At 38.7% G+C, this 27,273-nt stretch overlaps 1 protein-coding gene across 1 annotated transcript in view; it reads right to left on the reverse strand.

Annotated features, from left to right (window-relative positions):
* Positions 1-11,798: 11,798 nt before the first annotated feature.
* ZC3H6 (zinc finger CCCH-type containing 6) overlaps positions 11,799-27,273 on the reverse strand; it is a 58,453-nt gene continuing 42,978 nt past the window's right edge. Inside the window, exons 8-12 of the mRNA XM_011980513.1 lie at positions 24,144-24,253; positions 23,106-23,359; positions 21,348-21,859; positions 20,812-21,045; positions 11,799-15,060 (exon numbers count right to left, since the gene is read on the reverse strand). Of these exons, the coding sequence (XP_011835903.1) occupies positions 13,577-15,060; positions 20,812-21,045; positions 21,348-21,859; positions 23,106-23,359; positions 24,144-24,253 (2,594 nt within the window). The 3' untranslated portion in view covers positions 11,799-13,576. The remainder of the gene's footprint in view (positions 15,061-20,811; positions 21,046-21,347; positions 21,860-23,105; positions 23,360-24,143; positions 24,254-27,273) is intronic.

The raw sequence follows: 27,273 nt of genomic DNA on the forward strand, positions 1-27,273 counted from the left end.
TGGTAGTCTGGGGTGCAGGAGCAGGAGGTAGTAGTGGCCTGAGTCTGGTGGCTGGCAGCCAGAGGTCTTGAGGACCCTGGATAGGTGGTCATCCAGAATCATCTGCCTGTCTTCTTTGTGGCTGCTGGGAGACAGGGAGGGTGAGGGAGTGCTGGGTGGGCACCCCCTCCCGCTGGCTTGAACCTTCCTTCTCTTCATCCTGCATGGGAAGGCAGCCCAAAATCACATTTTAGTGTTCAACAAAAACTGTAGAGGACCCTTACATAGACGTCTGGAGTTCTGTGTCGGCCAGTGCCTTGGTTCCTCTCATCTCTACCTCTGCTCCATTTAGCAAGATTGCTGCGCAGCTGCACTCTGCCCGGAATCCCCTGCTCTGTGGTCAAGAATGGGACTATAGGGAAAAAGCTGGGGCCATTGCAGGGCTTACCTGATTGGTTTTCTTTTTTTAATAGATCATTGTCTTTCATGACCTATTATCCAATGCTTAACAGTAACGTCGTTTATTTCCTCCAGCTTTCTAGTTGTTTGAGGGAAGAGGAGGAATCCAATGCCTGTTATTACACCTCACCCAGAAGCAGCAGTCCTGGTCAGTGGTTTTAACAGGAGGATATAGACCTGTGTATAGGTAAAGTTACTGCAGTACAGAGACGGAACAGAAAAGGGATACCTGGAAAAGCAAATTCTTAAGCGAAGGAGGTCCTAATCGATTCGAAAATGGGAGGTAGGGTCTGGTGCGGTGGCTCACGCCTGTAATCCCAGCACTTTGGGAGGCCGAGGCGGGTGGATCCCTGAGCCCAGGAGTTAGAGACTAACCTGGGCAAATGGCAAAACCCCATCTCTACAAAATACAAAAATTAGCCAGGCGTTGGTGGTTCGCACCCGTAGTCCCAGCTACTCGAGAGGCTGAGGCAGGAGAATCGCTTGAGCCCAGGAGGTGGAGGTTGCAGTGAGCCGAGATTGCGCCACTGCACTCCAGGCTGAGCAACCGAAATCCTGTTTCAAAAAAAAGTCGGGGTGAGGGGGAGGTAGGACAGACACCCCTTTCTCTGAAATAAAAAGAAGAAAGGTAAAAGTCGGCTAACAATTGTAAAAACCTAGGTAAGTCTGAAGATTAGAAAAGAAAAGAGGACTAGGCAGACAGTTCTTCCTCTGCCTCTCTGTCCTGGTCGTTTTAAGGGTTAGATAAAATAGCACTCAAATTAGAATACCCAGAAAACTTGTATTAATATATTAAGGAGAAGGAAAACATTTTTCTTCTGTATTAGCATTTTTATGAGACTTAGCAGCCTCCTGAGATGGTTTACACTTAATTCACATAATTAGTGTGAGAGTGTTTCTCTTAACTTCCTGCATATAACTCTGAACTGAACTGGTACTTTTTTTTTTTTTTTTACTAATTATCTGAACCCAAAAGGCAACTGGCACTAATTCTAAAACCAAACTAAACCCTGGTACATCTGGTATCAGGTATACCTGGTACAGCTGGTATATCAGTACAACACACGCATGCACGTTTAAACAAGAAATGCATACGTAGACCCAGAAACATACATATTTATCATTTTGATTTTTGAATAATAAATTTTATCTTTCAAACTAAGGATATTTGACTGAGGAGATAATCAAATCCCATAGATAGGATCTTGATATAATGTTAACAACTTAAACTTTCCAAATTAGTCTTAGAGCAATTATGAAACAGAATGCAATCCTTGGTAAGGTCACCCCACTGCTAGCTGGGCCAATGATGTCAGTTTCAGTTGTTTTCTATACTCAGTTTATCACATAAAATCCCAGTTCAGCCTGCACATCTGTTTTTTCTCTGGGATTCGTTTTAATTTCCTACCTAAGTTATCGTCCAGCTATGCTTGCTCGCCTCACCCATGCCACCCTCTCTGCCTTTCTACATGTATGGAAGCCCTCTTGAGCAATGCATTACTAAATTTTCAGTGTCTGCTTTTTGGAAGTGGATGCCAATGACTAAATTGCCAACACTGCCTCCTGAAACATTGAGTGAGATATTTTGTTAGTAAACCCTGGGCTCTGTGTGAGAACTGCACACCCTTTGGGACATCAGGAAGACTCTCTGGGCCAGTGTTCAATGGAAATAGCAGCTAAGGCCTCAGAGAAAACCCTTAGCTTCTGTTGCCCAGGCTGTGGTAGTGAGCTCTGGAGCACCTCACCCTCCAGCTGCTTGACAGAAAGTAGACTAGTCTTCAGTAAGTATCTATTGGGTTGCTGCTACTGTAGTAGCTCCCAAAACTCAGAAGTGGAAAGAATCTGCCCAATTTGCTCTATAATATATCTGGCCTTTCTCCTTAGCTCATACCCAGTGATTAGCAAGAAAAAAAAAAATTAAATCCCAAACTGGTTGAAGAGCTTGGTACTATCTAATCTGTCCCTAAGATGGCATCTGGGGATGAGGGAGGGGGAAGACAAGAGTGGTTTTCATGCCTTCATGGCATTGGGGTAGGGTAGGCTTTGTGCTGGTCCTGGGGTTACTACTGGTGGATAATCATTGCACTAGTCACTAATCACAACAGCTGCTGGCTTCTCATGCTGTGTCTACACCTGGGGAAACGGTGATTTTTTTTTTTTTCTTTTTGCTTGGAAAGTGCTTGCAGGGAGCACCAACCAGCTTCCCTCATTGTCTCTGCTTCTCAACAGCTGAAGACCCTTGGGGAACCGCTCCCTTGTGTAGTCACCTCATCCTATCACAAAGGGCACCCACACTACACAGGAACTGAGAGTGCCCCAGGAGAATCAGGGGACCCTGAGCAACTACTCTTGCCTAAGCTTGGCTGCCCTACGTTAGCCGTGGGACCTTTGTACAAAGTCTCCTCCCAGAATCTCAGACACTTCCCAGCACCCACAAAGAAAGAATTCTGGATGCACATCTGGTCAACCCACTCTAACCCTTTTCTCTTCTTCTTTTTCTTGGAATTGTCCAAGGAGAGACAGAAAAAGACTTCCTTCCCCGACTCCATCCTCCACCCCATTCCTCAATAGTTTAGCCCTCCTTTGAGTAAAACTCTAGTTATTGGTAGGTTGAAAGAAGGAGAAAGGAATCTAGACAATCATTTCAAGCCGGGCTAGGATAAGTCTAGTTTTCGGGTGTCAAAGCTGAATATTGTGTTTATTTGCTTTGCATTCCTTATTACAAACCATAATAGTCTCGTCTCTTCACTTCACTGTCCCAGGTGGCTGGTTGTCACAAGCCAATGATGCAATCGTTTGCAACCTCAAAAAAAAAAAAAAGTGAAAATCCATTAATAATTTAAAAAGTATTTTTAAAACTGTTTCTTTCCTTTTTTTTTTTTTTTTTTTTTTTGAGACAGTCTCGCTTTGTCATCCAGGCTGGAGTGCTCTGGAGTGTCATCCAGAGCAGAGTTGCAATCTCTGCTCACTGCAACCTCCACCTCCTGGGTTCACGCCATTCTTCTGCCTCAGCCTCCCAAGTAGCCGGGACTACAGGCGCCCGCCACCACGCCCAACTAATTTTTTGTATTTTTTAGTGGAGACGGAGTTTCACCGTGTTAGCCAGGATGGTCTCAATCTCCTGACCTTGTGATCCACACACCTCGGCCTCCCAAAGTGCTGGGATTACAGGCGTGAGCCACCACGCCCGGCTTAAAAACAGTTTCTGATGCTACTTAGGGGCAGGAGGTGGATATCAGGAATGGAGAGAGACTTGGCTCACTTTTGGAAAAAGTGCTTCCATGGATAATCAGACACTTTGAGGCTACTCAAGAGACCTGCTGTATTGCATGCTTGTAAGATCAGTGGAGACATTTGCAATCTTTGGTTGTGGCTAATGTGTTCCATATTGGAATTTTGCTTTGCTTCGTAGGAATGTTTTAGGTATTTTTGCTTTCTCGGAAGCCATTAATATGACAACATTGCCCATGTGTCATTACTCCAACTTCAGCAGCTGATTGATTTATTGTCTTGGAAACCCCTGAGGAAAAAAACAATCAGCATTCTTTCTTACTCATTAAGTACTTAATGTACAGTAGAAAATAATTGCAAGTATGTGAACCTTTCCAAAGTTTTTCTAAATTGAAATTAATTTCTTCAGTCAATAAATATTTATTGAGCACTTCATTCATGGGGTTTCTAATAACTTATTGTAGTAAAAAAAAGTAACCTACATGTATATCTCACGGTGAATGTTTAATGAATATGTACTTCTGGTCTGTATTTATTTAACTCCATCTGGTCAACTACTTTAGCTTAAAGTAAAATTGTAACCAGTGGCATAAACTTGAGTTCTTTATCATTTCTAAACCTTTCGTTATGGGATAAAGAGAGGGATTTGAGATCATCTAGTCCGAAGTCCCTTTCGAGGCTTTAAAAAAAAAAAAAGACCTTTATGAGTTTAATTATTCCCTAGATAAAATTAAACTATTCTTTGGGCTGTAAATACTATGTCCTGAGTGGACATGAAGTTTTGCTGTATATGGAGGGGTCAAACCCCAGTCTTTGGATAGCAAAAATGAATCTGTTAAATCATCCAAGAGTGATCCCAGCTGGCCCTTTATGGAAGACGTGGAAGGAGGGAAAGTGGTAGATCCTATTTTCAAGTACTGAGCTGCCAATCACTTCAACAAAATACAGAATGTGCTTTTAAAGTCCCAGGAAAGAACCTGGAAATGGTCAACCCTAGTTCTCATTTTGTAAAACCCGAGAACACCATTACTTGAGAAGTTATTGTTGAATTAGCAAAGTCAAATTAATTTTGCGCTAAGTAATGATAAATATAAACACCTGCCAAAAGCCACTTGCAGACAATGGAATGAGGTCTTGAGAATTGCAGCTAAAGTTGGAAATCGCTATTCTAAGAGTTTGTGCTGGTTTCTGAGTATTGAAGAGCAGCCATGTTGTTGTAGTTAAGAACGCTGGTTTGGACCCAGGCAGGTGTGTTTAACTCCCAGCTTTGTCACACATCAGCTGTGATCTTAGGCGAGCTATCTGTCCTCACTATGCTGTTTGCCTATCTTTAAAATGGGAACCAGGGCTCACCTTACTGGACTGTCCTGGATACTAGCTATGGATTTGATAAGATGATGCACATAAGCCCTCGAGCACACCATCACCCAATTCGCATATATTGAGGTTTTACCGTAATCATCATAAATACTTTGGGGCTCAAAAATGCTGGGTAGACTAATGTGCCATTGTGGAGAATGAAGTCAAAGGGGTGAAACCAACACCAGTGTGAGGATGGCAGAGTAGGGCATTGTTTGATTTGAAAAAAATTAGTAACCCTACATCCACCATACTTGATTTCGTCCCTTTAGTTACTAAAATGTATCCTTGTGTGCTTGATCATTTGATATCCACCACAAAGCAATGTGGCTTCATTCACTTTGCAGTAAGCCATATTCAAAAAGCAAACCATCTTATTACTCATCTCTGAATCTCAACACCTAATAGCATATGCTAAATGCTCAATGTTTCTTAAATGAATGAATGAATAAATCTGTATTTTGTAGATGAGGAAAGCAATGCTCAGTGAAGTCCTGACTTGCCCAATATTACATTGCTCAGAAGAGAGGGTACAAAGTCTAGACTATGCTATCTCTTAAGGAAGAAGCTTCTGACAGAATTGCTTAGGAATTACATCTAGTAATCTACTAGGCTCCCGTGTTTAAGACAGTGTGTTCTTGACCATTGAACATGTTAGAACAGAAGCCAGAAAGCATCTTTTAATGACATTTCCTGACTTCAAGGGAAGCATGACCATTTCTCTGAAAGCCTTTCCTGCAATGAGATCCCATTTTGATCCTAAAGAGTTCCTGCTCTATTAAGCAGTACATTTGCTAACAACGTATTAGGTTCAGATCTTCTAACAGAAAATTAACTTTAGCTAATGTAAGAGACGTTTCCTGGAATGAAGGTAGTATCAGGAAATGGGGCTTTAAATGCTAACAGCATCTATGTAGTTAAATGAAGCACAATTTCGGTGTACCAAAGATAAATTGAAGGGCAAACGGTTTAATGCTATCCCCCTTTTTTTCCCAGGAAAGTCTGGGATGGGTTCCAATAATAAGCTCTTAAATGTGCACATGGTTCCCCTATGTTCTGTCTTTAAATGCTGAAGATTTATTAAAGCAAAGCATCACACTGCCAGAGAGATATTATTAGAAACATTTTTATTTAAATTCAGACAATAGAAAGGTATTGCAGAAAAAAATTACAGAAACTTGCAACAACAGTATGGAACTTGGAAAATTTATTAGTAAAGAACGAGAGGAAAAGTTGTTACCAGTACTTGGTTAGTCCTTAATGGAATAATTTATCAATTCAGCAAAGTGTACCCCCTTGCTGGTGTCTTTTGAGCAGACGGTAGATTAACAATGTCATTAATCTACTAAACTGGTATCTAGTAAAACCTTCCAAAGTAAAATAGTCAAGGCAGCATTTCCCCAACATTTGAGATACAACTTGGGGGAACTGAAATAATTGCAGTAGAAAGTTTTAAAAAAAAGTCATAGTGAATAGGTATAACCTGGATTTCAGTCCACAGATATTGTTTGTGGATCTGATGGAAAAGAAACAATCTTAAACCTGGACAACTCCCACCCGCCCCCCTCCCTGGCCCCAACCAGCAACACACAAACGAAGATGCCCTGCCTAGACTGTGCAGGACAAAAACACTAGACTAATAACAAAATGATCTGGGCCCTGGAGCCCTGGATCTCTGCCAAACCCTTTCTGAATCCTGGGTGAATGCAACAGTGGGTTTAGGGTAAGGAATGTAAAAAATTTTTAAACTTTGGCAAGTATACAAATGACTATTTTTTGATTGTCACTTTTATAAGGAAATATCATTCTACCCTTGAAAAGATATTCTTCTCTCATATGTGACTTCCCTCTCAAACATTTCAGGGCAAATTTCTGCAAAATAAAGGTGGACTCAAACCTGTATTTTATAATGGTTAGTTTATCATTTTTCACTTTCTCTATTTAAAAAGTGTATAAAAGATATAGTCTAGGCCAGGTGTGATGGCTCATGCCTGTAAGGCCAGCACTTTGGGAGGCTCAGGTGGGTGGATCATTTGAGGTTAGGAGTTCGAGATCAGCCTGGCCAACATGGTGAAACCCATCTCTACTAAAAATACAAAAAATTAGCTGGGCATGGTGGCAGGTGTCTGTAATTCCAGCTACTCGGGAGGCTGAGGCAGGAGAATTGCTCGAACCCGGGAGATGGAGGTTGCAGTGAGCTGAGATGGCACCACTGCACTCCAGCCTGGGTGACAGAGCAAGACTCCGTCTCAAAAAAAAAAAAATGTATATATATATACACACACATAGTCTATCACTGACAACCCCAAAAGGTTGGTGGTAATGGAGGTTTGAGAACAATATGGTTAATTTTTTTAATAGAGCCTCTGTATATTTAATTTCTTTACAATAAATTACATATCAGACCTCTGATAATGCAAATTTCACCATTCCTTTCAACCTTAATATTCTCATGAAGGTATTAAAATCAGTAACGAGCCAAGAAGTATGGGGCCTATGTGCAGAGCTGATTTTTTCTAAAATGCTATGATTAGCTATATATTCACTTTTTTCTTATAAACTCTAAGCTTAAAAAACAATGCTGTAAAATACTATTCCAAGAACTCACAATCTTCTTTGAACTCACAGCTTTTCCTTATGCCTACAATAATTTTGCTAACAGTAGCATGACTGTTCTATTCCAAAGGGTAACGAAAGGTGTTTAAAGACCAGATACAAGATCCAAAATTAGAGTCAAATCATAACTTGAAAAGGAAAATTACTGTTCATGGTGTCAAGATAAAAGGAATTTTAAATGCTATTGATAATTCACTAGGTTAGGCCTAAGTATTTATTTTAAAATAAAAGACTGGCCAGGCACAGTGGCTCATACCTGTAATCCCAGCACTTTGGGAGGCCGAGGCAGGCAGATCACTTAAGGTCAGGAATTCGAGACCAGCCTGGCCAACAGGATGAAACCGTGTCTCTACCAAAAACATAAAAAATTAGCTGGTTGTGGTGGTGCACGCCTGTAATCCCAGCTACTCAGGAGACTGAGGCAGGAGAATTGCTTGAACCCGGAGGTAGAGGTTGCAGTGAGCCAAGATCATGCCACTACACTCCAACCTGGGCAACAGAGCACGACTCCATCTCAAAAAATAAAATAAATAAAAATAAATAATAATAATAAAAATACTGGGCCAGGCATGGTGGCTCATGCCTGTGATCCCAGCACTTTGAGAGGCCCAGACTGGTGGATCACTTGAGGCCAGGAGTTCAAGATCAGCCTGGCCAACATGGTGAAACCCTGTCTCTACCAAAAAAATACAAAAATTAGCTGGATGTGGTGGCACACACCTGTAGTTCCAGCTACTCAGGAGGCTAAGGTGGGAGAATTGCTTGAACGTGGGAGGCGGAGGCTGCAGTGAGCTGAGATCGCGCCACTGCACTTCAGCCTGAGCGACAGAGTGAGACTGTCTCAAAAAATAAAAAACAGGCTGAGCATGGTGGCTCACGCCTGTTATCCCAACACTTTAGGAGGTTGAGGCGGGTGGATCACCTGGGGTCAGGAGTTCGAGATCAGCCTGATCAACGTGGTGAAACCCTGTCTCTAGTAAATACAAAAAATTAGCTGGGTGTAGTGGCACATGCCTGTAAGCCCAGCTACTTGGGAGGCTGAGGCAGGAGAATCACTTGAACCCGGGAAAGGGGAGGTTGCAGTGATCTGAGATTGCACCATTACACTCCAGCCTGGGCAACAAGAGTGAAGTCTCCGTCTCAAACAAAAACAACAAATAATTAAAAATTAAAAAAAAAAAAAGACTGGCTATGCAGTTACTTTTCTGGTTACAGGAAAAATCCTGCAGACATTTATAGGAATAAATTATTGATCGATCCAAACTGTCACCATGAAGTAATCTCCTAAGTCTAGAGGACTCTTATTATAGAAACATGGAGCTCCTAAATTGCCATAATCTGTCTTCACATTACTTGGGGTGAGGGTGGGGACAGAAAAGAGCAGGTGGGCTCTCTGTGTCTACTGAAAGAGATACAACACGTAAGGTGCATTCTTCCTAATGCCGTCAGGGAATACTTCCGCCACACCTGTTTAATGGGTGACAGCACCTGTAAAAGTGACCCTTGGATGGATGTCAGGAAGCCATCAACAGGCAGTTAACAAAGCACCCACTGTGTGCCTACAACTAGGCTTGTTCCTATGGCAAGTATAAAAATAAGGAGATACATGTGGGTCCTGCCTCCAAAAGCATTAAATATTATTTCAAATGTGCTTTTTCTTATTTTAAAATCAGAAATTCTAAGTCCTATGTAGATGTTAACCTTTCTTGGATCTGTATCCTCTCCAGGAAAGGCAGGTGAATATGGTGGGCTTTGTCACAACTGGCAGATACTGCTGATAAATGACATACTCAAACACAGAACTCCAGCAATACAGTGATTGGTAGCTACTGAAACTTTCTGCAAACCACATTAAACTGCTTGGGGAAAAGGCATTCTGTAAATGCTAAGGTGTAATACCTAAGAAAATAGCTTTGAACCCTTAGGCCCTGTTTGGTATATATGTCAAAGCTTAGATTTCCTAAACTAAGTCTTATTTAAACTAACTATAGTTTACAAATGCTTATGTATTTTACTGGACTTAATTTTGAACATAATCTCATCAAGTACTGCCAAACCATTTTTGAAAAGATCATTTGAGAAATTAACAGAAAGCTCAATTATTGAAGCTTGCGGGGGTAGGGGGGACCCTATCAGTGGGCTGCATGACTGCAGACCACCCCCACCAAGGTACAGCCTTCAGCACAGTCCAGCCCTCCAAAAACATCAGGGAAAACATCTCCACTACAGATGCCATGTCATGCAAATGGAAAGATGTTCCTAACTTCTAGTGGCCATTAACTAAAGAAACGCAATACCTTTATGAAGTAAGTGGTCTTTCAGGAAGACCTCAATGGGACATGCCTGAAGAAATACACATTACAGGCTGGGTGTGAATACGTCTGCTGTTTCGGTGGCTCTTACATTGAATGAGCTGGCCACTTTGCCTTAACATGCTATGATTTAAACAAACACACCATGCACCATGAACTGTCATAGCATTTTTAACCCTCCATCAATACCCAACCTGTATAAAATGGGCAGAGAAGTCAGATCTTGAAGAGACGCAGGTCTATATAGCTCTAAGGTAGGGAAGTCCTGTCTTCCTGATACACATGTATTTAAGGAAATTGCTAACTTGATGGGTTAATATTCACTCAACCTCTCAGGAAATTCTACTGTTGTGTCATCAGTGCGTGTCATCTGAAGCTTCGTAAAATTGTTAAACCATACAAACCACATCATGTTATTTTGGAATTTGTACAACTTAATGCACCCTAATGGGAGCATAATGATTATGTTCATTCAAGCTATAAAATAGTTTTATATTTACAAATACTTTACAAAAATAATTCATACTTTACATCAAATATGTGATCAATAAAAATTAACCCAATTTCACAGATAAGCAACTAGATATTGATATAAATTGCACAGAAATCAATTCAGAACAAAAAATATGAATTTATTATCTTTAAACTTCCAGCCCTTGTCCTTCCTAACCTCTAATTAATTCAGCAGAGTAGCTGAGCTACAAGTTCACACAAGATTTACTACTCAACTCTTCTTCCATGCTTAAAATAAGTACGAGGAACACTACTCTTTAAAGTTCCATGGCTAAAGGATAAACAGAAACCTAAGCACACATCATTTCACAATTAGGCTCTTTTGGTTGCAGCCTAATTCGGGGGTTTGAAACATTCAGCTGGGAAATAGAGGGTCCATATAGAAACAGACCCAATTGTTGAAATAAGAGTTTGAAATCACTCCAACATCTGATTTGTTTTCAAGGTTCACAATGAGGTCTTAACCAAGGTATGGGAAAGTAGTTGCTGAATCTAAATTGTCATGATCTTGTGTGTTGCATTTCAACCCCCGATATATCCACTCTATTCAGCATCACAGTAAACAGGTATAAAATTTCTGTCACAAACGGTATGAATAATTAAGTTACATCTCAATGGATGAGCCTATCCAGACTCTTAAGACTCAAGTTATTTCTGTTATCTCTAAATGTGTGGCTTCTAAGAATAGGAACATAAGTTACTTTTCAATCTAACAGTGCAAATCAAATTACATGGATTCTAAAAACACCAATTGACCTAAAAGAAGAGGTATTCATTGGGGGAAAATGGCTACTTACTCAATTTGTATGAGAAAATGGGGAAAAAAAAGAAAAGCAAACTATGTTTACAGGATATGACAGAATGGCCCATAAACTAATGTTATCACAATAAAAATGCTGCATAATAACAATTATTTTAAACACAAACATTTTCATATAAAATATATTGTCAAATTTGAAACTAAGTTCAAGCTTTCTTGTAAAATAGCCTCTAGAACACCAACTGAGGTAATAGGGACCCAAGAATACTGAATGCATGAACATTACATAATTTGCATTAATAACTTTTAAACCTGACTTTTTAATAAATCTTGGAGTATCTCCTTTAGTTGTAAAAAAGACATTCTGTTAACAGTTTGGATTCTATTTTGATCTTTAACAAGCCAAATTATCTTTTTTGTATGATGCTTAAAATGTAAACAGCATTGCTTGACACAATAATTATAAACTACATGAATGAATTAAAGATTTGCTAAAAATTTCATTTACTAAAATCAGCCATCTTTCCGATTTTATCCTGACAAAAGAGTAAATTACACTTTGGGATATATATATATTTTTTCTGTCAGTTTAATCCATTTTATTGACTTCTCGATTAACAACAAAGTTCATTTGGACAGTAAATCAGAAAATACTTTCTATGGTGGCTTTAAATTACATTTTTTAACCCAAAAATGTTATCCAGAGCCATTTTAGACAATCAATGTATCCGAAGTACAAACAGTAAAAATTCGCATTCCCTTCAGTAACTCTCCTTCCACTTAGAAAACAATGAACTTCTTAGGTGGGCAGAGTTCTCGTTCACTTAACCACACCTCATTTTAGCACAGAATTGCATCAAAAAGAATTGAAGAAGTGATTAGAAAGGATATGCATTATTAATAAACCATATGCTATGTGAGTGTTAGGTTCCCACAAAATATTTTACTGTTCATTAAAAAAAAAAAAAAATCCCTTCTCAAGGGCACTGCTTTCATTAGAGGACTGATTTCATTAACTATTTTCATTATCTTTTATAGTGAAACGCTCCTTTTCAAGTTATTAATACGCATTGGAGTTGTTACCAGCAAACACTGTCCTACACCTCCAGTTCAAAATATGAGTAGCGGTGTAATACTTAAGATTCAGTTATAAATTATATACGTATAAAACAAATAGAGTTGCCATTATTTATATATTGCAATAAATACACAAGAATGAATACAAGTTATTTTTCATAAAATACAATTTCTAATCAATTTAGGAGATTTCCACACTATGAGGACATTAAATACTGAAAACACCAGGTAATCCCCTCTGTTACAGAATGCCAGCCGGGTGAGATCTGAAAGAGATTCTTTATTGATAGCCAAATATTGTTGACGATACTAGCAATTGGTGTTTTCTTGCTATTTAAGAAAAAAACACAGAACCTAGACATTTAAAACATTATTCGTGTAATAATCACTACAGACTCTCACTGGATCTTTAAAAATTGTGTTAAAAATCGCCAAAGTCATGATGAACACAATTAATGCAGCTACATCATTTGAAAAAGCGATATAAATTATGCTGCTAAAGACAAAAACATTGACATACATAAACATCACAATGTAACACAGCAGTAACTAATTGCTATTTCATATGAAAAATTAAATGTAAAAAGTTATGCTAGGGAACTTGGAAATTTTTCACTTTAGCAAAATGTTCTATTTATATACCTCCAACTTCTATGATACAGTATACAATAAAATACTTTAAAAAGATATGACATTCAAATGCTTCATTTACACAAATAATATTGCCAATACTAATAAAAGTGATGCCCTTAAACATGAACTGCTCTGCTAATTGTAATTTTAAAAGGTTTTCTTTACTTGATTTTACATTTTAATTAGCAGTTAGCATTACATATTAATCAGTTCTGTGCTCACAAATAGAGAGGTCCTAGTCAAAATACTGTTTCTCAAAAGTAATGTACATCATATTGCTTGAAACTAAACAACCATATAAAAAGTGGCAATCATTTATCTAAACATTGATTATGAAAGACAACTGGCATATACTCAGGCAGAGTGTTGAGTTCATGATTGTTTATTTACAATAAAAGTACTTTTACTGAAGCTAACATAAGTTTTTAGGTCAATTACTACAGTCTCTTAAAGTTATAAAAATATTATATAAAATACCACAGGCTTTAGAGGCTATAACTTCATGTGGTTCTGATACTAGCAGCTGAAAAGTGTTTATAATTTAAAAATAAATAAACTATAGAGGTAAACCAGTTACAAAACAGCAGAGGACTGAGATAGTCACAAGAGTGAAAAGAATTGCTCAATTACACAATAGCTAACAAAATGGTGAAGCAGTTGGATCAAAAGTTTTAAAAACCTCTTTCAGAGATTTGTCATCTGTTTCTCTTCCGGGATCATTATCTGGGGTTGGGCTCCCCTGTCCTGGCTGCCTTGCCTGCCTTGGATCACTGTACTGTGGCCTAATTAAGCCTGTTAATGCCTGAACAGGAAGGCTGTGCACTGCTGGGACCTGAACCTTACCGGAACTCCTGGGAACATCTGCCTGTGGGTCAGCTGGCCCATCAAGAGTGACTTCCACATTTGGACTGGTTTTCTGTGGAAGGATAGCTTCTCCAGGAGAAGGCTCATTTTTGTCACTACTTTTTAAGCCACCACTTTTTTTCTGGTTCTTTGAGTTTTCTCCTGAAGAAGCTGTTGCTAGTTCTGATGTGGATGATGAACCATGATCCCTAGGGTCATACAAACTAATACCACTAAGAACTGAAGTTGAAGTTCCCAGTGGAAGGCCAGCTGAGGAAGAGAGTTTAGGGACATATGGAGGCAGAGCCCCGGAACCAGAATTGCTAGCTCCTGCCCCTGAGGGCTGTGATGAACCAGGGTTTGGTCTGGCTAAGTGAGGGGCACCCTTTGATGTATGTGAATCCTTCATAACCACTTGATGAGACTCTGTATTGGGCAGTCTGTGAAGCCTAGGATCAAAATTTTTTTGTAGTCTAGGATCTCCTAATTTACTTCCTGAACTGTGTGAGTCTCCAAATTGTTCTAGGTAGCCTTCTCTGCTTGTTGTATTAATTTTCGCTTTGGCTGCTAATTTGGGATCAATGGACACTGTGTTTTGATGAAGATCACTTTTGGTATTCCATAACCTATTTAGCCTCTGGTCAGCTATAAGCGGGGGCAGAGGTAAATTGATTGAAGACACTGGATCAGGTTTAGGTAAAGGTACTGGAAGTAAGTCTTCCGGAGCCCACACGATGTGTTTTGCAAAGTTGGGTTTGGTTAGAGTAATGTCCATTTTAATGTGACTGAACTGTCTCAATTGTGACCTTGGATCCTGGAGCATTATGCCAGGTGAGGCATCCAAAGGTATTAAGAAAGCTTTTTCTCTCAGTTCTCTTTCTGTATCTTCATCATCATCATCGCCTCTTTTGTGTTTGACATTAGTGCCAGCATTTGCATGATGCAAATCAAACTTTGCTCCACTAACAGAAGAGCCTACGTGACCACTTCCATTCCCTCTCAATTTCCTGGGATCCCACGCAAGTCTAAGATCCAGTGGGGCAGACTCAGAAGGCTTTCTAATGTCTTGCCTTGGGATAGTCCTAAGTCTAGGGTCAACCACTTGGTTTCCTTTACTTTTCTCTTTAGCAAGTCTTGGATCAGTAGGAGTGCTGAGTTCTGTGGAAGGTTGTTGCTGATTCCTTAAAGTTTCTGTTTGTTTCTGTAATGTTTTCAGTATTGATTTGACACTGCTTCCTTCTTCCTCTTCACTACTGGAATACCAGTTAACTGTATCATCTAAATGCAGACAAAAACTTATTATAAAGAATGAAGCATTTATATGTAGACTTAATTAATATTAAAAAACACATACTATTTCTGAAATAAGTATAGTCTAACTTCAAGAAAATGCGTAACAAAAATGCCAGATTTCAAAACTGGAACAAAATAAGATGTGGTAAGAAAACTATCAATTCAGTCATTATACTCTATTAAGGAAGCAGGGTGATACTAGAATATGTGTAATGTCATTCCAGTCAGAGAAAAGGCAGGACCTTTCCTTCCAACTGGCCAAAGGGAATTCAGATATGTGTGTTGTATGTGTGGTGGGCTGTAGGAGAAAGGAAAATGCTCTTAGCATTCTAAAATGTGCTAGGTCTCTTCAAATCAAGCATTCCTTAAGCTTCCTAGCTCTGAATTTATCAAGTTAACAATGGACTGAAAAGAAAACAAAACATTGAAAGTGATGGTTAAGGTAGCAATGGAAACTGAGCAAATGAGAAATGGGGTGGAGACTTTTCATTTACTCTTTATTATATGTTTAGATATTTGACCTGTGTGACTATATTAGCTATTCAAACATTAACTTTAAAAATAACAAAACTAGTCAGGCGCGGTGGCTCAGGCCTGTAATACCAGCACTTTGGGAGGCCGAGGCAGGCGGATCACGAGGTCAGGAGATCGAGACCTTCCTGGCTAACACGGTGAAACCCCGTCTCTACTAAAAATACAAAAAAATTAGCCGGGCGCAGTGGCGGGCGCCTGTAGTCCCAGCTACTCAGGAGGCTGAGGCAGGAGAACCGCACGAACCCAAGAGGCGGAGCTTGAAGTGAGCCAAGATCGAGCCACTGCACTCCAGCCTGGGTGACAGAGCAAGACTCCATCTCAAAACAAAACAAAACAAACAAACAAAAACCCTAACATCCTAAAACTTATATACTTTATGAGAACACTTTGAGTCTTACTTTTAAAGCCTATTTAACTCTAGTGTATTAGACACAAGTTGAAGAAGCCTACCTATCATAAGTCTTTTCTCTAGCAGAAGGAATTACAAACTGATGTTTCAGAAGGGTGATTCTCTCTCCTCTCCATTAAAATAGACACAGGTTGGCTCTGAATTGGCCACAACGTATCTCCTGTTCACATTCTTGCCAGAACGTAAGAGTCAGAATATGGCATACAGATATATAGATATACTGTATATGCATATATGTATCTCCGTCCTAGAGTATCTTGGATCAGCAGAATATCCTAGACATTCTCATTTTTACCTCATCTCACTGCTCACTAATGCATGCCTACTACATGAAACTTTAGTGTTACAGGGTTAGTTTGAACAGAGCAGTGCTTACAAAACAAGCGCTGGTATTTAGGGTGGAATGTGGGTTAAAACAGCATATGGTATGTCACAACTGCAAAAAGTTTTACTCAGATCTCAGTCTGAAAAAACTACTTCTAGACACTAGATCTCTTTTCTTCTCTTTAACATCAAGGAAACCTACAGATGGATTTGTGATTCTCTTTTACCAGCTGCAATTACTTTAAATATTTCTGTATAGTAATTTCACTCCTCATAGTATTTGTTACTTCTATCCTCACTTTTTCATTCCCATATCAATATATTTTATAAGCATTATATATATGTTTTATAATTTATAAAGCATACTTAAAAATCTTTCTTAAATGAGAGTGAAAATAGTAACAGAGGGAGAGTAGAAGAATAGAGACAGGCTGGTGGAAAACAGATGTTAGATAAAAAATGATAATTAGCAGCTTTTTATCAAAGCAGAGATAAAATGCATAAAAGCATTAAAATCCATAAAAATTAACATAAACACAAGTAAACCTAGCTGTTCAAAATATTTCTGTATCAGAGCCAACAACTCCCATAGAACACTACCAATTACATAACATTATAGAATAAAATTTTCTATTATCTAAAAGTTTTAATATCTTTGTTTATGAAACTTTAAGACTACCGAAAGATCACTTATTTACTTTTTTTTGAGACAGAGTCTCGCTCTGTTACCCAGGCTGAAGTGCAATGGCGTGATCTCGGCTCACTGCAACCTCTGCCTCCTGAGTTCAAGCGATTCTCCTGCCTCAGCCTTCTGAGTAGCTGGGACTATAGATGTGTGCCACCACGCCCAGCTAATTTTTGCATTTTTAATACAGACGTCTCACCATGCTGGCAGGATGGTCTCGATCTCTTGACCTCGTGATCCACCTGTCTTGGCCTCCCAAAGTGCTGGGATTACAGGCGTGAGCCACTGTGCCCAGCTGAAAGACTACTATTAAAATGTTTATAATTTAAATTGTACAGGAAATTCACTTATTAGGAATCTTTCATTCTCCTGTGATGTTAGGTAAATGAAGAATTAATAACATCTTCTTTGAAAGTGTAGCAAAAAATGGTCATATACATTGATGCAAGAAACTGAAGAGGACACCAAAAATTGGAAAGATATTCCATGTTCATGGATCAGAAGAATCAATATTGTTAAAAATGTCCATACTACCCAAAGCAATCTACAGATTCAATGCAATTCCAATCAAAATACCAATAGCGTTCTTCACAGATATAGAAAAAACTATCCTAAAATTTATATGGAACCACAAAGGACTCAGAATAGTCAAACCTATCCTGAGCAAAAGGAACAAAACTAGAGGAATCACATTACCTGAGGTCAAATTATACTACAGAGCTATAGTAATCAAAACAGCATGGTACTGGCATAAAAACAGGCACATAAGCTGGGTACAATGGCTCACACCTGTAATCCCAGCACTTTGGGAGGCCGACACAGGCAGATCACTTGAGGCCAGGCATTTGAGATCAACCGGGCCAACATGGCAAAACCCTGTCTCTACTAAAAATACAAAAAAAATTAGCTGGGCATGGTGGCGCACACCTGTAGTCCCAGCTACTTGGGAGGCTGAGACACGAGAATTGCTCAAACTCAGGAGGTGAAAGGTTGTGGTGAGCTGAGATTGCACCACTGCGCAACAGAGTAAGACCCTATCTCAAGAAAAAACAAAAACAAAAACAAAAAAATGAACTAACAAAAAAGCAGACACATAGACCAATGGAACAGAACAGAGAACCCAGAAGCAAACCCATACATCTACAGTGAACTGATTTTCGACAAAGGTGCCAAAAACATACATTGGGGAAAGGACAATCTCTTCAATAAATGGTGCTGGGAAAACTGGATATCCATATGCAGAAGAGTAAAACTAGACTCCTATTTCTCACCATACACAAAAATCAAATCAAAATGGATTAAATACTGAAATCTAAGACCTCAAACTATGAAACTGCTACCAGAAAACAATGGGTAAACTCTCCAGGACACTGGTCTGGGCAAAGATTTCTTAATACCTCACAAGCGCAGGCAACCAAAGCAAAAATGGACAAATGGGATCATATCAAGTTTAAAAGCTGCATTATAAAGGAAACAAATGATGAGACAACCCACAGAATGGGAGAAAATATCTGCAAACTACCTATCCGAGAAGGGATTAATAACTAGAATATATAAGGAGCTCAAACAACTCTATAGGAAAAAAAAATCAATAATCCAATTTAAAAATGGGCAAAATATCTGAAAAGACATTTCTCAAAAGAAGACATAAAAATGGCACACAGGTGTATGAAAAGGTGCACAACATCACTCATCATCAGAGAAATGCAAAGCAAAACTACAATGAGATATCATCTCACCCCAGTTAAAATGGCTCTTATTCAAAAGACAGGAAATAACAAATGCAGGCAAGGATGTGGAGGAAAGAGAACCCTCATACACTGTCGGTGGGAAGTAAATCAGTACAACCACTATAGAGAACAGTTTGAAAGTTCCTCAAAAAACTAAAAATAAAGTTACCATCTGATCCAGCAATACCACTGCTAGGTATATACCCAAAAGAAAGGAAATCAGTATATCAAAGAGATATCTGTACTCTCACGTTTACTGCAGCATTATTCACAATAGCCAAGATTTGGAAGCAACCTAAGCGTCCATCAACAGACAAACAGTCAGGCGTGGTGGCTCACACCTGTAATCCCAGCACTTTGGTAGGCTGAGGTGGGCAGATCACCTGAGGTCAGGAGTTCGCAACCAGCCTGGCCAACACAGTGAAACCCCATCTTTATTAAAAATATAAAAATTAGCTGGGCATGGTGGTGCACACCTGTAATCCCAGCTACTTAGGAGGCTGCGGCATAAGAATTGCTTGAACCTGGGAAGAAGAGGTTGCAGTGAGCCGAGATCGTGCCACTGAACTCTAGCCTGGGCAACAGAGTGGGACTCTTAAAACAAAACAAACAAAACGAAACAAAAAACAGACAATGGGAAAGGAAATGTGGCATATATACACAATGGAGTACTATTCAGCCATAAAAAGAATGAGATCCTGTCATTTGCAATAAGGAACTGGAGGTCATTATGTTAAGTGAAATAAGTCAGGCACATAAAGACAAACTTCTCGTGTTCTCACTTATTTGTGGGAGCTAAAAACTAAAACAATTGAACTCATGGACATAGAGAGTAGAAGGATGGTTATCAGAGACTGGGAAGGGTAGCTGGCAGATAGGGAGGAAGTGGGGATGGTTAATGGGTACCAAAAGTTAAATAGAATGAATAAGACCTAGTATTTGATAGCACAACAGGGTGACTATTGTCAATAATAATTTAATTGTACATTAAAAAAAAACTAAAGGAATATAACTAGATTATTTGTAACACAGAGGATAAATGCTTAAGGTGATGGATACTCTATTTACCCTGATGTGATTATTACGCATTGCATGCCTCTATCAAAATACCTCATGTACTCCATAAATATATATACCTACTATGTACCCACAAAAATAATTTTAAAATTATAAATATATATTTTTAAACATTCATATAATAGCTTGTAGGTACCTAGCGTTACATAGTTTTACATAAATGTCATGTTTGAGTGGCCAAACATCAATTCTGTAATTCATAAACAGAACTGAATGCTTTAAACTTTTCTCATCCTTTACTGAACTGTTGTATACTTACTAATATCAAAAATACTAAGATGAACTTAGTTTCCATATAATCTTTTTACGTTTAAAAATATTTCTTAGTATTATAGCAGATCCTTAATTATATAGCCTATGACATAAAAATATCTCTAATAATTAAATCATTTTGAAATTGGGCTAGAATTCAAAATCCTCAAACTGAAAGGTGTCCTTTTCTTGTTCTATTTATTTTCTTCTAAAAAAAAAAAAAAGCAAAAGGCTTAATTGCTTGCAAGTCTGCACAACCTTGAACTCTAGCTTCAGATATTTTTACTGCTTCAAGTCAAACCTTTTGCAATTAAGTACTAATGCAATTAATGGCACTGAAACCAAAATCAATCACAAGATAGTTGCTATGAGATAAATTGGAAATAGAAAAGAGAGCTCATTTTTAATTTTTTTTTTTTTTTTTTTTTTGAGACTGAGTCTCACTCTGTTGCCCAGGCTGGAGTGCAGTGGCGAGGTCTCAGCTCACTATAACCTCTACCTCCCAGGTTGAAGCGATTCTCCTGCCTCAGCCTCCTGAGTAGCTGGTACTACAGGCACATGCCAACACAACGAGCTAAGTTTTGCATTTTTAGTGGAGATGGGGTTTCACCATGTTGGCCAGGTTGATCTCGAACTCCTGACCTCCGGTGATTCACCTGCCTCGACCATTTAAAAGTTTTAACCCATCCGAATAGGTAAGATGCTATTAATAACTTCTGACACACCTTCTTCCTTGCTTGGTGCTCTATGAGGTTGGGTGCTGGTTTGTTCTTCATCTTCTTGGTATCTCTGAGTAAGTCTGACAAAAAGAGCTCTTTGCACCGCAGGGAGGAGGCCTGGTACAGGCAGAGGGCCATGGCCTGTCCTGGTGCTGCTGCCATCAGACCCACTCCCATGGTTAGGTGAGTCTTGAACAATAGGAGGCTGCTGCTGGGCAAATTCGCCATGCCACATCCCATCTACATGTATAACATGGGGAGAGACAGTCATTGAGTGAGCACAAAACTCCACCAGAGTCATAAGAAATGAAAACTTTCATAACAGGCACACTGGATTATCAAATTATGTCATTTTAAAATATTTCTAAAAGTTATCTAAAATTCTATTGTTTCAAAAGTTTGGCAAACTGAAAACATTTTAAGGTTTCAATCTTATCAATTTTATTTAGCTTTACTTAAAACATACATTTCTATCATGCTTTTAATGAAAAATAGGACTGCATTTTAAATTAGGAATAAATTATTTCAAAAAGTAAACTTACCACCAGAGTTACTGGGTGGCTGAAAATTATGTACAGGATGCTGTGCATAGTAATTATCATAAAACTCAGCTGGGTTTTGCAGGGACTCATAATTGGTGTTAAGCTGCATTTCACCAGGACTTTGCTGGTATGATGAACCTGGAGAACAGTGATTCTCTCTGGGTACTTTCATCACATGTCCTGGAAAGCCTGGGGAGTGGTAAGCCCCACCCATATTTGGTGGTGTCAAAGATGTGTCTGGTTGAACAAGTACTCCAGCTTGATTTTGAGGACCTACAATTTCAGGTGGACCAGGTGGTAAAGGTGGGCTCTGTGGCACTGGTAGACCAGGAGGTCCTGCACATGGGTGATGTCCAGGGGAGCCTGGGTGCATCACAGGACTACTGTGTCCCTGAGACATGTTAGGTCCAGGACCTGGACTTGACCCAGAACTATAGATATGTTGAGGGTGTGGACTGCTTCCCTGAAATTGTGGTCCTGGTGGTGAGGCACTGTTATAAAATGCTGGTGGCCTGTAGACAGAAATAATAGTATTTCTTACTTCAAAGAAAAAGAAACAAACAAGAACATTAACACTTCTAAACAGATATTGGTTAAGTATGTTTTTTTAATATCAGAATACTGTGTGTTTAAGAACCAATTTGTCCCATATCGTTGATAGGCAGAAACACGAAATAGACCTCTTGCTTTCATTTTAGCCCACTTGCTGCTTACTGTCAGCTGTTCTAAAACTTACTCTGTTTTGAAAAATACAGAAAAGTACAAAGATAAATAAGAATCACCCCTAATCCCACTACTCAGAGATAAAATTTTTTATTGGTTCTCTCTTACTACTCCCTTTTTTCAGGTATATGTAACCTTTTACAATAAAATTAGAATCTATATATATAAACATCCAACTTTTTATAACAATTTGTAATTGGTTATTGCTGGCATATAGAAAGACATTGTTTTTGAATGTTGCTCTTCTTTCTTGACATCCTGCTAATTTAATTATTATTTCCAATAGTTTTGTCTGTTGATTCCTTTGGGTTGAGGGAAACTTCCCAAATAATTAGGCTGCCACTCCACTTCTAATCTTTATAACTTTATCTGATTTCATTGACCAGGATACAATATATATTAGCAAAACAGTGGACATACTTATCTTCTTGACATTAGTAGAAATACTTTTAATGGTTCAAATGAATTGTGATATTTGCTATAGATTTCTTGTTCCTCATTGGCTGAGACCTCCTTGCTTTCCTGAGTTGTCAAGGCTAAACGAATGCTCCACAATGCCACTTAAGGCCCAGATGCACAGACCCTGGGGAACTGGCAGCAGGGCTGGAATGATGGTGTTAGAAAATGAAAATCTGGATCCAGAGGTTTTCCTCCAATAGCCTAAGGAATTGCTCTTCAAAAACAATCAAATACGTGGAGACCTATTTCCCACAATCTGAAGGCATTATCAACGACAATGCAGCCTCATAATCAAGTGAGAATGCCAAATCCACCCACCAGGCAGGGTCCTTCAGGATTACTATGCTGAGAGGCTTCAGAAGTTGTGTAAGGATCCCACATGGGAAAGCACTGACGGCAAGCAGCAGAGGGTGGGAATGGAAAACAAAGGGGAAGCAGCCATCTGCGTGCATGCCAGATATGTGCTATCCCTAACCAAGTTTAATTATACGATTAGCTTGGAATATGACTTAGTTTCTTAATGATCGTTTTCAGAAAAAAAAAAAAGTTGATGTCATTTTGAAAGTTTTCACTTACTTCCTCCCAATTTTATGCGCTAAATCCACAGTAGGTTTTACAACTATTTCAAAAAGAGATGGAATTTTCCTAAAATCATCAGAGAAATCTGTCTGAAAATCGTCTTCAGGATCAGAAAAGGGAAAATGCTCTGGAGGGGTTGGCAGAAGCCCAACCCCTGGAGGTGGTTTGGGAAGAGGAGTTATGCCACGCTTTCTAAGTTCCTCTAATTCTCTTTCATCTTCATTTATGAGTTCTTCATCAGTATTCAACACCTAAAAATAATTGGCAAAGATTACTATTTCAAAGTGAGTCTTTTCCTCACATTTAAAACTAGGAAGACTTAAGTTTTGTTAGTAGAAAAATAACATTAAAGTTGAAATGAGCTGGTCACAGTGGCTCACGCCTATAATCTCGACACTTTGGAAGGCCAAGGCAGGTGGATCGCTTGAGCCCAAGAGACCAGCCTGAGCAACATGAAGAATCCCCTGTCTCTATAAAAAGTGCAAAAATTAGCTGCTCATGGTAGTGCCCACCTCGGAAGGTTTAGGTGGGAGGATGGCCCCAGGGGTGGCGGGGGGGGCGGGTTGTAGGACAGGGGGTTGGCAAGGAGCAGGGTGTGGAGGTTGCAATAAGCTGAGCCAAGATCACACCACTACACCCAGCCTGGGCAATGCAGCAAGACCCTGCCAAAAAAAAAAAAAAAAGAGAAGAGAGAGAGAGAGAGAGAAAGAAAGAAAGAAAAAGCAAGCAAGAGAGAGAGGGAGAGAGGGAGGAAGGAAGGAAAGGAAGGAGAGGAAGGAAAGGAGGAAAGGAGGGAAGGAGGGAAGGGAGAGAGAAAGAAAAAAACAGTTGAAATAGTTTGGAGATAGCTAACTCCTCATTTTTTATAAACAGAATGAGGTTCAAAAAGGTAAAGAATATTCCTCAAATAGAATAAAATATAAAATAGTAAACCTTCAATTTCTCAGCAGTTTCACAAAATATCATTTATAAAATATTATTCAAGTCAAATGTATTTGTGGAGAGATGTAATCAAGGTACAAAAATATTACTCACTTTGTCCAAAAGTTTCTTTGTTTCTTTAGTTAGATCATCATGGGAAAATTTACAGTTGTCTCCCTGGTAACATTTTGCTCCACTATGATAGAACTTGCAAGGAAATTCATGTAAATAAAAATATTAAGGAAAAGACCAGGTAAAATCAAGGTCTAATTTTTTTTTTATTTTAAAACCACAACCTACAACTGTTAGACAGATGGTTCAGTTGTAGAGATCTGCTATATAACATTGTACCTATAGTCAACGATACCGTATTGTATACTTAAAATTTTGTTAAGGGAGTAGAACTCATGCTAAGTGTTCTTAACACATACACACACTAAACCATAACTGTGCTGAATCAATAAGGCTGTATTATTATATATTATACTGAATTTACTATAATCACATCAGCTTATTTTTTATTCTATTAAGGTTAGATATTTTAATTATACAAAAACATTCAAACAGCTTTTTTCTCTATTAAAACTAGAAAACCACTTTTTAAAGAAAAAAAAATTTATACGTCATGTTAAAGGCAAATATCCCAATAATCAACTACAGACTAATCTTAAGATTTTGGAGACAAACTTATAAAGAAAATATTAAATACAGAAGTATAGTGAAAAATGTACCATTCTCAGGTGATGTGTGCTCAAGCTAAAACAAAAAGGCACTATCATTAAAACATGTTTATGTCTGCCACAATCACTATTATTTAACATTCTTCTGGAAATGTGGCCAATACAATTAAAATTAAATAAGAAGTATGAATATTGTAAATGAAGCAAAATTATTATTATTTACAAACAGCATGACTATGTTACAAAAACCCTGTAAGAATAGATTGAAAGCTTTCAGAAACAGAGTAAAGTATTTGTTTTCTAAAAAAAATGTCAAATCTGAAAAAATTTATTTTTCTTGATTAGGACAAATTTATTACATTTTATTTGTTTTTATTGTTTGCCAAATCACTTCTAACCTGAGAATATTACAACATTTTTTTAAAAAAGGAAGGCGTATATGCCTTATCAAATACCAAACATACTCTTACAGAGGGGAATAATCAAATACCACAATAGATAAGAGTAGTATAGAAGCAGAATTGTGTAAAAATGAGAATTTAGGGTCTGGTAAAGATGCCATTTTAAATCAGTAAAGATAAGGCAATGAGTTAATCATCTGGAAAATAAAAGGTCCTTATAACACACTGTGTATTAAAACACAGTCCACATTAATGTAAATGTCAAATTTAAAAATACAATATTCATAATCATTATAGATTTCATTTTGTAAAATATTATGTGTATAGGCTGGGCCCAGTGGCTCACGCCTATAATCCCAGCACTTTGGGAGACTGAGGCAGGTGGATCACCTGAGGGCGGGAGTTTGAGACCAGCCTGACCAACATGGAGAAACCACGTCTCTACTAAAATTATAAAAATTAGCTGGGCGTGGTGGTGCATGCCTGTAATCCCAGCTACTAGGGAGGCTGAGGCAGGAGAATTGCTTGAACCCGGAGAAACCACGTCTCTACTAAAAATATAAAAATTAGCTGGGCGTGGTGGTGCATGCCTGTAATCCCAGCTACTAGGGAGGCTGAGGCAGGAGAATTGCTTGAACCCGGGAGGCAGAGGTTGCAGTGAGCAGAGATCGCGCCATTGGACTCCAGTCTGAGCAACAAAAGTGAAACTCAATCTCCAAAAAAAAAAAAATTATGTGTATAAACATATACACATCCATTCATATATATATATACACCATAGCACAGAAAAAGAGTCTGAGAGGCTTTATGCCATAATGCAAGCATAGTTATCTCTGTAGGATGACATTACTTGGATATTTTAAGTTTGTTTGAAGGTCTTTAACCATACCAAAGTAGAAAGAATAATAAAATGAAGTCCCTCTCATGTTGACCTCATAGGTTCAACAACTTTCATCATTTGTTGTAAATATTTCCATACCTATTCTGAACAGATAAGGAATATTGTTTCTATTGTTTCTTTCCTTTTTTTTTTTTTTTTGAGATGGAGTCTTGCTCTGTTGCCCAAACTGGAGTGCAGTGGCACCATCTCTTGGCTCACTACAAGCTCCACCTCCCAGGTTCAAGCAATTCTCCTGCCTCAGCCTCCCAAGTAGCTGGGATTACAGTCCCACACCACCACGCCCAACTAATTTGTGTATTTTCAGTAGAGATGGGGTTTCACCATGTTGGCCAGGTTGGTCTCAAACTCCTCACCTCAGGTGATCCACCAGCCTCGGCCTCCGAAAGTGCTGGGATTACAGGCATGAGCCACCGTGCCCGGTCCCTTTCCTCCTTAAATTAATTATGGGAGTGGAGGAGGTGTCTCACTATGTTACCCAGGCTGGTCAACTCCTGGCCTCAAGCAATCCTCCCGACCCAGCATCCCAGTGTTAGGATTTCAGGTGTGAGCTACCATGCCTAGCCAGGAATACTTTTTCTTACCAATCAAGACTTCATTACCAACCTGGCAAAATTAATGTGTTAATTTCAACTAGTAACCAGTCAATATACAAATTTTCCAGACTCTTAAAAAAGTATATTTTTATAATTCCTTTCCTCAGATCAGGACACAAAGATGATCCACAAATTGTATCTAGTTATCTCCCAAGTTACTTTTATTGATTTCTAGAAGTTCCCCTTTCCCTTTTATTTTTGTATCATGTTAATTTTAATATCGGTCATAGATGGTATTCAAATACTCTCTACTGTATCATATCAAAAGGCATTTAATATCTGGTGGTTTCTTTTTAGTAATGTTAAGACTGATCAGTCCTTTCAGGTGTTGTCAGCTTCATCCATCAATTGTAAAGTTCCTAATTAACTTTCACCTCATGATTTTAGCAGGCATCAGTAATCACTGCCCAGGTCTATTGGGGAGAATTTGCAAAACTTAGGATTGCTGGATCAAAGGGTAAATGCATATATAATTTTGCCAGACATTGCCAAGCTCTCCTCCATAGGAATGCACCATTTTGACACTGCCAGCAACAAGGTTTTCTCACATCCTTGCTAACAAACTTTGCTGTCATGGTTTTTTGATTTTGCAAACCTGACACAGCTGCAAATGTTATCTCAGTGTGGCTTAAATTACATTCCCCTTATTAGGAACAAGACTGAACATCT

This window comes from Mandrillus leucophaeus, unplaced genomic scaffold, assembly GCF_000951045.1.
Source record: "Mandrillus leucophaeus isolate KB7577 unplaced genomic scaffold, Mleu.le_1.0 Scaffold214, whole genome shotgun sequence".
Lineage (NCBI taxonomy): Eukaryota > Metazoa > Chordata > Mammalia > Primates > Cercopithecidae > Mandrillus > Mandrillus leucophaeus.